A 14143-nucleotide genomic window follows, 5' to 3' on the forward strand; every position below is an offset into this window, starting at 1 on the left:
TCTTGGAGTGATTTTTATAAAAAATGATTAATGTTTTGATTTTAACGAAAGTAAAGAAAATAAATACTTCTTCCAACGAAACGAGGTGGCGGTCTGTGTATGACCGGTGTTGGGGCAAGGGCCTGCAGGCGGCTTCCGAGTCCTATAAATAATGCCAGCCTTGCTGGTGGCACACCGCAGAACCCCGACTATAGTGACAGGCAGGAGAAGCACTGACAGTCTCTACAGTGACTGTTGCATCAACGAGACCCCCTCAGCAGCATCACATTAATGATAGCCCATATTTATGATAATGAAGAGTTAATGCTGGCTCATTAATGAGACCCCTGATAACCCCAGAGGTGACAGCCAAGACCCAGGTACCCAGCCCGCGACAGTCCCCGCTCACCTCTCTAGGTGACAGCCCGTTACTCACGATAGAGACAGCCCCCCACATTAACCATAGGCACCCCGATGCCCTCCCCTCTTCCCTCCACCCACCTTGATGCCCCCCCACCCGTCTGCCCTCCCCAAGCCCTACTCCCTCACCCCGCCTTGATGCCCTCCCCCTCACCTTCATGCCCTACCCCCTTTGCCCCCCTCATCACCCCGCTGCCCTCCCCACTCTCAGACCCCCCCTTTGCCCCACTCCTCACCTTGATGCCCTCCCCCCTACCCTCCCCCCTACCCTCCCCATTCTCACCCGCTGCCCTCTCCCCAGCCCCCCCCCTTAGCTTGATACCCCCACCCCTCTGCTTTCCCCAGCCCTTACCTTAATGCCCTCCCCCACTCTCACCCCGCTGCCCCCATGCCCTCCCCCTGGTGCCCTCCCGGTTTGCCCCCCTCATGACGCCGCTGCCCTCCCCCTCACATTTCAGCCCCCCCCCTTGCCCCCCTCCTCACCTTGATGCCCTCCAGGCGGGGCAGGCTGCTGAGGCCGCCGTGCGCCCCCTCGGGCCGGCTCTGCCCCGGGGCCCCCGCCCCCTCGGCCGGGGCCCCCCGCGCCCCCGGCTCGCCCCCGTTGCTGTAGTGCACGTAGAGCAGCAGCGCGATGACGTTGATGATATAGAGGTGCACGAAGACCATGACCACCACGAAGTACGACCGCGAGCAGACGCTGCTCTTCTGCAGGCCGGGCCGGCCCGGGGGCAGCTCCTGGGGCCCGCGGGGGCCCTCGCCGGCCTCCCCCGGGAGCTCCATCCTCCCTCAGGGCCCGGCTCCCTCCGGCCGCTGCGCCTGTTGCCCCGGGAGACCGGACCGCCGCTGACGGCGGGGAGGAGCGTGGCGGTAGAAAGAGGACTGGAGCCGCGGGGGCCGACGGGAGCTGGTGGGCCTGACAACTCCCCGGGGAGGCGGCCATCTTCAAACAGGGCGGACGCGGGGCGACCCCACGGCGCGCCTCAGACGCCTGCCCCTTACATTTATACCTTGGCTCTTCTTTAAAAAATATTAAAATAATATTCCGATTGAAGATTTGATTGGCTGTGGTATTGTACTTTAAAAAAAAAAAATCTTTTGAATACTTTCTTCTTAAACTAACAATTATTTATTTTCAAAATTCAAGTAATGACGTGAGGTTTCTTCTGTACTTCACAATTCTAGTCTGTGTAGGCAGATGGCCTGAGGTGCGCATTCATTTAATGGACATCTAGCTAATCAAAGATGGCCGTCTCGTCTCCATCATCCCTACATAGACGTGCCGTAGTACTTTATGTGTATGACTGACGGCCTCCTTCGCTGGTCACTAGGTGTTTACCTGTCACTCCTTGTTTACATCGTGTCTCGTGGAACGCGTTTGTTTTTGTCACGTGACTCATCTGTCATTCTCAGAGCCTGCTACTCTTTTTTTATAGATTTGCCAATTAAACATAGTAATAACATGTAGGTGCTAATTTATTAATATTACTGTTATTCTTATTATATAATAATAATAATTATTATTATTACATGTTTAAATAACATTGTATGATGATACACACATTCCTATTTATTGATTAATCATTTTGAAAACTTTAAAATCGTCATAACTTTCAGAACAATTTATTACTTAGTAGTTGAATTCACATCATTTAATTTACTGTTTTTTACAGTACTTCTTATAAGGTGGTGGTGTTCATTATTTTACTCATGCTCTCTAAATGTACTAAATAATTTGGAAGTTAACATTTTCTTTGCCTCATAACATTGCTAATAAAACATTTTAAATTGCACATATCTAATAAACCTATGCATATACAAGTGTATCAATAACATTATATAGTTCTTCCATCATCAATGGTGCTCCTATTGGGCTGAAATGACTGAAGTAAATCAAGCAACAGTTTAAGTGTGTGATCTCTTACTTTGACTTCCTTTGCCATTTCTGTGCGTTTATCCACATAACACAAATATAATTCACTGTAGACAGCAATAGAAGTCTGTCTGCAGCCTCTACCAGAATAGGGGATTTCAGCATCTCTGACCAGTGACTCTTAGACATTTCAACTGGATTGCAGTGTTCGCAATCTTTTCTTCAAGAATGTGATGGAAGGGAGTAAATAGTCTAGCAATTGTAAATTGAAATAAAAATGACAAAAGGATATAGAATACTTCACTTTTTGGTACTGTTGTGTACAAAAGCATTAAAAGAAACACTGTACATAGCAAATGAACAATACATTTCCAAACAGGTTTGTGTGAAACAGCGGCGTGGGTGATGGTTTGAAGGGAGGTGAGTTAATTCAACGTCAAGACAGTATGTGCATGCATTAAGATACATATATACATAATATAATTTAGCAGCTTTGCAAATGATTCCATATGGTGTTGGCGTGTAGAGTATCTGGCACGCTGGGTGATAGGGAAGTGTACTGCCTGCATTCTTGTGGTTGAAGAGTGGAGATCCAGACATTGACGTGAGGATGATGCAGATGGGGCTACTTTCAGACATTCCATGAAGGCTTTGTTAGCCAGGGGCTCCTGATTAGTTCTTCCCACGTAGCACCATTTGGTAGATTGTAGGGATGAAGGGTGTAACTGCACTTTTTGTTCCACAAGATGAGGAAGTTTCTAGGTCAGGTCTGCCCTTTTGTCTGTCTCTGATTGATACTTCTGAGATGCTGATGACAGACAGATGAAGGAACATCAAACTTCATTGTACCAGTGTTGTGGGTCCTCCAGTTTGGAAACATCCCCAGTTCTGCCTGCAGTGAGAAGAATCACTTTACATGCGAAGTGTGTCTGCATATTAGACGACAAAGGACACTTGCAAGAGAAACCAGCTCAAATTATAGACAATCCAAACATTTCTTGGCAATGTGAAAACATCTTCTTTAACAAAATAGGGACAGCTACTACATGCAGTACTGTATCTGGACCTGGAGTGTGTGTGCTTGCAGTGTCTGTTCATCTCTGGGTTATACATACACCTCACTTCAGTTGTGTAGTACAACTTGTACATATGTTTGCACACCCTAGATCCTGCTGTAAACTCTGCAAATTTTTCTTCCCCAGTATCTGTACCTGGATTGAACAGATATATTTGCCTATGTGCTTTAAAGACATCTTACCTACAGAGTACTTCATGACAACCTTGTGCATACATTTGTAGACAGTGACATCTTCTGCCATCTGTGCACACTTGCGCCAACCGTGCATAAACTGTTCACATGCTTTGTATCTGCGCTTATACTGTGCTCACCCTCTCAACCCCTGCATCCATGGTATTGCATCCAGATATATAACACAAATACTGTCTCACACCTAAAACCAGCTAGGATTATTGACTTGGTCCATATATGCTAGCCGTTTAAGATAAATGAGTATTCACAATGATTTTGTTGTACATGATATTGAAAATGTTTCAATTCTGAAATAGTTAGACTGTGAATTAAACATTACTGAGGCCTGTGTAAGGGGTGGTGGCCTTCACAGTGTCTCAATTACTCCTGTTATGTTCACTCTATGTTAGACATGTACATTCCTTTTCTCTCCAGATTTTATCCACCTGGATATATTACACCTCATCTCCTTCCTCTTTAGCACCCTCATTTCACTCTCTCACAAATTAATTTCCTCACATCTCCTTAACCTCACCCCCTTTAGCACACGATGTACCCACTCACCCATGAGCACAGCACTTTCTTTTCCTTTTGCCTTGTCAATATTTTGATAACTATGTACCTCCCCCACACATATTTTCCACAGCACTTGGAATATGGGACCACTGCTCTGTGCACCCAGCTGAGAGGCCAAAGACTGGATGACTATGTATTCTGAACACATTTTTGACCCACTGACAGGCATTGTAACAAATTCTCACTGACTTCAGCCTCCTCCCCTGAGCTCACAATTGTGATCAGTTACAAACACCGCAAAGTATGCTACATGCACAAAATACAGAAACACAACATTGTGTAGATCGTTAACAGTATTAAGAAATGCAAGATTAAGTGAAATATGCGACATTTAAACAGGAACTAAATTGCTGACATGGATTACCTTAACTTTTGTTACATTCGGCATTCACAAACCAATCAGTGTTTTTGTCAGTAAAGTGAGGTACATGAATATAGGGCCCAATAGGGATCTGTTTTTGTGCCTATTTTTAATTACTACTGGGTCTTAGACCCAGAGGCCCCAGACCACTAAAAGCCCTGGTTGTGGCTCTGGGTATGTGGGGCACACACATGCACAATCCCCATGCATTGTTAAAAAAACACACATATTTAGAGTTGTTTTTCTTTTTTCATCACAGACACATTTCCTGTACACTTTTTGACTTATAAGATGTGGTTCTCTGAACTTGATAGTAAGTATCCTCATGCTCCTTACCATGAGCTACAGTCATGGTCTTCGGTGTTTCATGTTTTAAAGACAATTTCTCATCATTATATAGGCTAAGAACACCAGCCCTTTCCCCAAGGAGCCCTCCAATGGGTAGAGGTCGAAATGGGTCAACAGTTTCAGGACACCAGACTTGAATTCCGTCAACATTCTAATTAGACCTCACTGGATGGGATAAAGCAGTGGTTCCCAACCTGTGATCCAGGGACCCCTGCAGGATTCCCGAAACCTCCTCAGGGGGTCCCCGACTGCTTAGAAAAATAAATAATATTAACAGATTAATAAAGGGTATATAAGTACAGTGGCTAAATGTACAACTAATTTTGCAACGTACTGTAAATGTCAAGGAATTAAAAATTGGAGGAAAAAAATTAAATTTGTATCCTCAGATTGATTTGTGGGAGTGCAGGTGCATCAAACAGAGCGTAGTATGGACGATGTGCGGATTCAATTGAATTTACAAAAGCTCCAACCTTCCTGTTAACATTTTTTTTTATATTTGCTTGCGAATTGAATAAAATGTGTTATCATTTGTGAATGTGTTTTAGGAATGTTTGTTTCTGTATTTTTTGTGTATTGTTTTGCGTTTCAAATTATCAACAATGTTTAGGCATGGCTCCCTGTCTTCCAGTAATGACTCAGTGAGGGGGTCCCCGGATTCCAATAATGATTCAATGGGGGTCCCCAGGTTCCCGTAATGATAAAGTGGGGGTCCACAGAAGTCAAAAGGTTGGGAACCACTGGGATAAAGGATTGAATATCTGTTCCCCTCCTTTGGTTATTTATAGCGGTGTCATAAAGTTTTTGTAACTAAGGCATAGCGCATGTATATGGAATTTGAAGGATTGGTGTCTCCTTTAAATGTGTTATCATTTATTGATTATTGTGCGTACACATGTATGTTTTCTGACATAAAAAATATCCTTTGACTGATGCTTATAATTCATAATGTATGGATATTAACACATGGAAAATATTGTTTTAAGTCGGTGTTCATATTTTGCTTTTTCACTTTTTATATGGTCTTGACATTCTGTACGATTGTATGCTGTACGTTTATGGTTTTTATGAATTAATAAACAAAATCTAAATCTTGCATGGAAAATATTGTACTTCTAAGTAAGTTGTGAGGACTGACTGAGGTTTGCGGTTAGCCTTAGTACCTTCTGAAATACATATTTTTAAGATAGCAGGTCAGGCTCTATGTTGATTTTTTGCTGTTATTAGTTTCAGGTAACTTTGCCTATACTGGCCATGTTTCATTGATTTTGGGTTTGTTTCAGTGGGCTTTGAACCTTCTCCTAAAGTCTGCCTTAATTATGGTGATTGGCAGGTTCTTGGTTAGATCCGACCGGCCTATGTAAATTGAGCTAAAAGACATTCTAATACAAGGCACATGTAACCACACAATTGTAAACAGAAAAAACACAGGCTTGTACAAATGTAGTTTATAACAACAACCTATACAAACCTTACAGTGGGCACCGATCACACTTTTTGTGAAAAGCACATGCTTGTGAAGGTCCAGTGACCTGTTTTTTTTATCTGTTTTTATTATTGCACAACAACAAGTAAAACTAGGTAAATAGCATATATTACATAGCGGTAAGAGCACTGAATACTGTCATTACAGTAACCTAATTTGAGGGGCATACATTGGTACAAGAGTACGTCACATGGCGTTTCCGTTACATCAATGCTTGTAGGGATGGGGTAGGATGATCGAGTCGTCATTGGGCCACGCGGGAGGCACAGGGTATAGTAAACATCAGTCATGAGGTACAGGAACTGATGTAGACTTCTATTCTCCCCCACTTATCGAGTCGCAGCAGTATAGGATGCCAGTAGGCCAAATATGTCATCCTGCGGCAGTGGTGATCCTATTATCGCAAGGCATGCCCTTCAAGGTGGGCGCATGTCATTCTTGGCTTCAATGTTTACAATGTAAGTGTCCCAGTTTTCACCCCCCACCCTTGCCATTCCCCTAGCATGCACGGAGTGCAGCACACGCGAGGCCGCGCGTGCCCATTGTAGCAGTGTGGCCAGCCATCTGTCACTCTCTGGGGCCATGAGTTCTTTCCACTGCATCACAACCTGCCGTTTGAAGAGAACGAACACCAGATCAATAAATCTATCTAGGTATTTGTCCCCTTTGGCTTTCGGTCTAAGACCAAGGAGCCAGGATTTGGGGGTGCGGTCGGTGCATGACCTGTGAGGTCCACTTTGATGGTCGTAATTTCCACCCACGTCTGCTGCACTGAGGACATTCCCAGACCATGTGGTAGAACCCAGCCTCTGCAAGCTTGTATCTAGGGCATTCGGGTGCGGGGTATATGCACGTGATACATTGGGGGGAAAGGTATGCCTGATGTGAGGAAATAAATTGTGTAAATCGGAATCTGGGATTCTGAGACACCTCTTTTATGTGTTAGAGAACTCCATCCAAGCCTTTTCTCAGTGGTTGAGGAAGTGCGTCCTTCCCCGTCAGCCGGACAACTGGTCATCAGTGCCACATATAGTGTCAAGATGGCACGTCCCTCCATGTGTGAGGAGTGCGTGTAGGATGGGCGATTGAGACGGTTCCGCCTTTCCAGCACTTTATGTAGTTCTCACTGTGTGCTGAAAGGCTAGGTTAAAAGGTGTCCTATGGTCATGGTGTACATGTCCATTATGTCCACAAAGGGCATGAGAGTACCTTCATGGAGGAGATCCCCTAGGTTGACAATCGCTGCCGTTTTCCACAGTGTCAGGTCGTGTTGGTGGGCCAGCCTGCACATATCCGGCAATTGATCTAAGGTGATTGACGGTGAGTAGGGGATGACAGAACCTCGTCCATGTGCAAACCAAGGCCAGCATGCCCTCGCCGTCATCATCAGGCTCAGTTCCTGCTGAGGTGGGCAAGTATGGTCCATTAGTCAAGGGTAGATACTCAATTTGCCAAGCCTAGCACAGAAAGCCACCTGGTCAGCGCACAAATTAGCGGCCAGCCAGCACAGCAGCCACTGTAGTTATGCTGCTGCATTTGTGCCGGTGCATAATGTAATAAAAAATCAAGGGCACCCATGCCTCCCTCTAGAATTGGGTACTTTCTATGGCTGGAGCCACACTTTAGTGACCCATTTCCCATATCAAAGCTAGTAGAAGACGATTAAGTTCCCAGAAAAAACCTTTAAGGAGCACTATAGGTGGTGCAGCAAAGAAATACAGCAGTCTAGGAAGCACCAGCATCTTCGCTATTGCCACCTGCCCTAGTGGAGACAGGGGTAGCGAGCACGAGAAGGGGAGGGATCCCTGTACTGATTGTACTGATCGATCTACATTGCCTTCTTTGAGGGCCTGATCAGTGTGGTATATCTGGACACCTAGATATTTAAACATGTTATTTCACCATTTGAGTAGGTATTCCAGAGAGGCGTCTCTGAGGAGGTCTGGGGTCAGAGTGAGAGGGAACAAGCAATATTTGGGGCAGTTAGCCCTGAAGCTCAATACGGTCCAGAAGTCATCCAGTAAGTGCATCAAGTTTGGTAGAGAGGCCCAACATTGCACAGGTAAACTAGTGCATCATCTGCGTAAAGGGAAATGAAATGCTGGATGTTGAGTTCCTGAATCCCCCATTCCCACACCTGCATTCACAGGTGACAGGCAAAGGGCTTCATGGAGATCGCTAAGAGCAAGGGTGATAGTGGGCATCCTTGCCTAATGCCTCTCGAGATTGGGAAGCTGTCTGATATCAAGCAACCTGTTTGCAGTCTAGCTGTTCAGATTTGAGTTCAAAGTACAAATCCATCCCATAAACCCTGCCCCAAACCCCATATGTTGCAGTGTTGTCAGTAAAAAAAAGTCACACTTCAGGGTGTGAAAGGCTTTTTCAATGTCAAGAGATACCATAAACCTATCATACATCTCTGGAGGGCTATCATGTATAATCCATAAAAGCCGGTGTATATTGACAAAGATACTATGATCTGGTATAAACCCAGATTGATCATCATGGACCCGTGCACCGATCAATGGGAACAGCCTGTTTGCGAGTACCTTTCTTAGGATCTTGCAGTCAAGGTTCAGTTTGGGGTATGACCGTACATCTAATGTATCATGCCCCAGTTTAGGAGGGCTTTGAATGACACAAACAAGTCTGGAGAGTGGGCTATAAGGTGTAGGAAGCTGGCCTGGTGTGTGGTAGGTACCTAAGGTACTTACAACTTATACCAGGTCCAGTTATCCCTTATTAGTGTAATGTAGGCAGTGTCTAGAAGCCAGGGTCTCTAGAGTCAGCTTTGGATGAGCAGCCAAGGCTTATCTAGGAGACATGCAAAGCTCATGCAATACCACTGTAGTCACACAGCATTTACACACATGAAAGAAAACACTGTGTTACAAAAATAAAGGTACTTTATTTTAGTGACACAATTACCAAAAAGTACTAGAGAGGCAACCCTCCAAAAGGAGGTAAGCAACATACTAGATATGTACACTAGTAATCAGAAATAGGCATAGAAAACAGTGCAAATAGCAATAGACAATAGTGACCCGAGGAGGAGCCCAAACCATATACTAAAAATATGGAATGTGAATGCGGGACCCCCACCTAGGTGAGTGGAATGTGTAGAAGAGAGCTGGGGGAACTAGGAAACCCCAATGGCAAGTACCACAGTGCCCCCCAGCGACCAGGAAGAAAGGAGTAAGTTACTGGATTTTCCCCAAACCACCAAAAGGACTAAAAAGAAGATACTGCAACACTCAGACAAGAATAAAAAAAAAACAGCAGTGGATTCCTGAAGAGGAAGAACTGTGGAAGAAGGGGACCAACTCCAGAAATTACGGAAGTGTCCGGTCGGGGCAGGAGCCAGTACCAGGAGTTGGTCGATGGTAGGACCAAGACGGTCAGCAATGCAGCCCTTGTGCCGGAGAAGACTTCCTCAAGGATGCAGCCGACGTCCCATGCTGGATGGAAGGTTGCAGTCGGTTAGTGATGTGGCAAAACCACCAACAAGCCTTGGCAAAGGCAGCAGTTGCGATGAAGCAAAGGTGCAGCTGCCAGGGACCAGCAAGGTCAAAGAGGACTCAACCCATGGGGAGAGTCCTGGGGAGACCCTCAGCAAGGCAGAGAGTCCACAGAAGAAAGGCAGCTCCCACATGAGACCCACTAGAAGAGGTACCAGGAGTCGCAGAGGAGCCCACACAGCACAACTGGAAAAGGGTACCACACCACAGGAGAAGCATGCAGAGGGCTGTGCATCGCAGGAAGGAGTGCTAGGGGTTGGGGCTACATGGAGCCTGAAGATCCCTTGGAGGAGATGCCAACAAGCCTTGGTAGGTGCAAGAGACGCAGTGCACGGGAGTGCTGTCCTGCGTGGGAAGGCAAAGGCTTACCTCCACCAAAGATGGATACATGGAAGAGAAGAACAACAGACCACTCCAGACCACAACCCATGAAGCAGGATCCATGCAGCTCAGGATGAGAGAAGATCCATCCACCCGGTAGTCGTTGCAGTTGGTGCCTGCGGATGCAGGGGAGTGACTCCTTCACTCAGAGGGAGATGTCTTCTTCCTTCGCATGCAGGCTGACAACTTGCTGTCCTCAGAGAATGCACAGCTGGGGGAAATGTTGCAGAAGCTGGAATAAGCTGTGGAAACAATGTTGCAAGCAGAGTCTTCATTGTGGATGCAGATTGTTGGTTCCTGGAGGGTCCAATTGCCGTTCTAGTCGCTAGAAGTCAAAGTAGGGGTTGCAGAGGAGTCCTGCTGGAATCTTGCAGGCCGAATCTGAGGACCCATCCAAGAGAGAGACCCTAAATAGCCCTGAAAGGGGGATTGGTCACCTAGCCAGGTGACCACCTATCAGGAGGGGGCTCTGATGTCACCTGCCTGACCTGGCCACTCAGATGCTCCCAGAGGCGTCTGCCCACCTTGGATTCAAGATGGCAGAATCAAGGGACCCTCTGGAGGAGCTCTAGGCACCACCCCCGGGGTGGTGATGGACAGGGGAGTGGTCTCTCCCCTTCCCATTGTCCAGTTTCGGGCCAGAGCAGGGCCTGGATGTCCCTGAACTGATGCAGACTGCTTTATGCAAGGAGGGCGCTTCAAAGCATACCAGTGGCTTAGGGATGCTACCCCGCCCAAGCCATGTAACACCAATTTCCAAAGGAAGAGGGTTTAACACCGCTCTCCCAAAGGAAAACCTTTGTTCTGCCTTCCTGGGCTTGAGCTGCTTTCTGGGCTTGAGCTGATCAAGCAGCAGGAGGGCAGAACCCTGTCTGAGGGGTGGCAGCAGCTTGGACTGCCCGAAAAACACCATAAGGCTGGTAGGAGCAATGCTGGGGGTCCTCTAAGGAGCCCCCAGAGTGCATGGAATCATACTCCCAATACTGGCAACAGTATTGAGGTATGATTCTGACATGATTGATACCAAACATGCCTAGGTTTGGAGGTACCATTATGTAGCTGGACATAGGTCCTATGTCCAGTACAAACGTAAAATGGCATCCCCGCACTCACAAGGTCCATGAAAATGGAGCTGGAGTTCATGGGGGCACATGCAGGGGTGCCCTCACACACAGGTACTTGCACCCTGCCTTATGGGCTATGAGGGCTTACTACAGGAGTGACTTACAGTGAACTGGTGCAGTGACCTGTAGTGATAAGTGTGCATGCATCCTTTCACGCAGGCTGCAACGGCAGGTCTGCAGATACACTTTGCATGGGCTCCCCATGGATGGAATAATACATGCTGCAGCCCATGAGGAACCCCAGGTGCCCCAATGCCCTAGGTACCATATATTAGGTACTTACAAGGGGGCACCAGTATGCCAAATGTGGGGTTTGTGTGGTCCAAGCAACCAAATTTAAAAGGAGAGAGCACAGTCACTGGGGTCCTGGTTAGCAGAATCCCAGTGAACACAGTCAAACACACTGACAACAGGCAAAACGTGGGAGTACCCATGCTAAAAAGAGGCTACATTCCTACATAATGGATCTCATAAGGATCTGAGATTCCAGGGAGCAACGTTCAGGAACATTCCCCAAGGAACAGTGGTGGTGCTTCAGGGCATGGCACAACTGCAAGTGTTGGATAATTGACTATTGGTAAGGGCAGGTAAATACCTACACTTAGCAATAGGCCACTAAATTCCACTTAGGTCCAGTTAGGTCTCAATAGATTAAACCCAGCTCAACCCTTGGTACTTTGGCAACGAGCGACAAAGCTTCATTTAGGAGACATGTGTAAAGCATTTAAATATCACAAAACAGTAAATAAGTAAAACCCAAAACACAATAAAAATCCAACACCAATTTATAAAAATAGATTATATTTTTATCTTTACAATGACACCAAAACGATTAAAATCATATAAGGGGAACCAAAGATAATAATTTTTAAAGAATTAATGCTTTTTAGCCCTTAGAAATTAATAGTGCCAATCTGGTCATCTGGTCGCACCTTGACCAGGGCAAAGTCAAAGTTTGAGGCCGACCGCAATGGAACCCTGCTCGGCTACAGCTCGTGGGAGGCCTCGGTCAAAAGTTTACCTTCGGACTTAGTCGTTTTCTTGAAGATTTTCTTCTGTGGGACCAAGTTGTCAGTCCAATCCGACCTCCTGGAACTCTTCCTCAAAAACAGTTACGGGAGCCCTCGTGGGGATTTTTACCTTCGGACTTAGTCTGAATCTTGATCCGACATCCCTTGAGCAGTCTTCAGATACACTGCCTAGGAGGTCCCGGTGAACTTTCTACGTTTCTGACTTAGTCACTTTTTCAGAGATTTTCTTCACCGGGATGAACCTGTAAGTCAGGCCTGGTCTCAGTTGAGGCAAGCCGGCTAGACTTGCTGCGGCGGGTCGGTCCCTTTATGGAGCTTTTTTCCAAAAGTTCTCCAAACTTCTGGATCGCATTCCAGATGTTCTTTTAAGGTTCTTTTGAGGTTCACAGCTCACCCCAAGGTTCCAGAAGCTCTGAGATGCTCAGTGAGGGTGCAGACTACAACTCCCAGAATGCACCTGGCACAAACTCCAAAATGGCCACTGGACAGTGGTCAGCTGGTCAGTTTCTTCAGGAGTTGGTACAGGGTACTCTGGTTAGCAATTTTTCACCTGTAGCAAACAGGGAGTCCCTCTGTGAACCAGTTGAAGCCAGGCAAAGTCCTTCCTGTTGTGAAGCCCAAGTGTGCAGCTGGTGCAGTCCTCCAGAGTGCAGTGTCCAGGTGCCGGTCAGGGGTCCAGCAGGGCAGTCCATCTTCTCCTGTAGTTCTTCCTTGTTGGAATCTGGGAGGGATCTGATGTGTGGGTGCAGGTCTGCCAGTTTTATCCTTGCTCCTGGGTGAAAAACAGAGGGGTCCTGGTTGTCCAATCAGGTGCAGGGTCCTTCCACCAGTGATGACCACTTCCGTGGAAGTATGGCAAAAATCAATACCTGGGAACAACATTCCTCAAAAATCCATCAAGGCCGAGACTGATTTTTGGAGGTTACATCTGGCTGAGCCCACCCACTGGTATGGCTAAAAATCTTAAACACACCCTTCTCCTGCTCTTTCCTAATCTAATCAAGAGGGCACCTAATTGTGTGGGGTTGCAGGATGTGAGGGAGGTGCTGGGCTTCTCCAAATGTCCTTCCCTGCCTTTGAAGACCAGTTTGGCAGCCCTCCCCCTTCCTGTTTTCCATCTGCTGAGGAAAGTTCTCCTCCCCAGGCACATCTCTTTGTGTTCAGCCCAGGCTACTTCACACCTCATCAGGCTGCCAGAGGCTAGCCAATCAGAGCAAAGCACTACAGGGCTGAAGTTGGCAAGTTTTTAGTTAGAGTTTAAAACTCTTTACCTGAATAAGTTACATTAAATCCAACAATTGTAAGTTGTGGGATTTATTATAGCAATTAATTTTATACCAAACTTGAGGTATCTGTCACTTAAAGGGACTTTATACATTAAAATAAAGTATCCCCATTCTAGCCTATGGAGGCCATTCACTACAATGAGGGAAAACAAATGTGGCTGTTTTACCTCACCAGGGCTTATAAAACTATTTTATAAGGTCCCTGCTTATAGTTACATGGCACCCAACCCTAGGGGCACATAGTGCTCACCTTAGGGGTGACTTAAATGTAAAAAATAAGGTAGTTTAAGACTTTAGAAGTACTTTTAATTCCAAAGTCGAATTTGCATGTAACTTTAATTTAAAAGCAGCCAGCAAGGCAGACTTGTCTTTAAAATGACACTGGACACCTCAGCAGTGCACCTACGGGTGCACTATCTATGCTGGGGTCCCTAAACCTACATGCCCTACCACCTACTAGGGACGTATAGGTAGGTTGACATAGCCAATTATAATTAGGCTAATTTGCATACTT

The 14143-nt window shown here is 46.2% G+C and overlaps 1 protein-coding gene across 1 annotated transcript in view; it reads right to left on the reverse strand.

Moving 5' to 3' along the window:
* The window catches only part of P4HTM (prolyl 4-hydroxylase, transmembrane), a 179974-nt gene extending 178682 nt beyond the window's left edge, over positions 1 to 1292 (reverse strand). Inside the window, exon 1 of the mRNA XM_069206205.1 lies at positions 883 to 1292. Within this exon, the coding sequence (XP_069062306.1) occupies positions 883 to 1179 (297 nt within the window). The 5' untranslated portion in view covers positions 1180 to 1292. The remainder of the gene's footprint in view (positions 1 to 882) is intronic.
* Between the last annotated feature and the right edge of the window lie 12851 nt (positions 1293 to 14143).

The sequence above is a fragment of the Pleurodeles waltl genome, chromosome 9 (genome assembly GCF_031143425.1).
Source record: "Pleurodeles waltl isolate 20211129_DDA chromosome 9, aPleWal1.hap1.20221129, whole genome shotgun sequence".
NCBI classification, from domain to species: Eukaryota; Metazoa; Chordata; class Amphibia; order Caudata; family Salamandridae; genus Pleurodeles; species Pleurodeles waltl.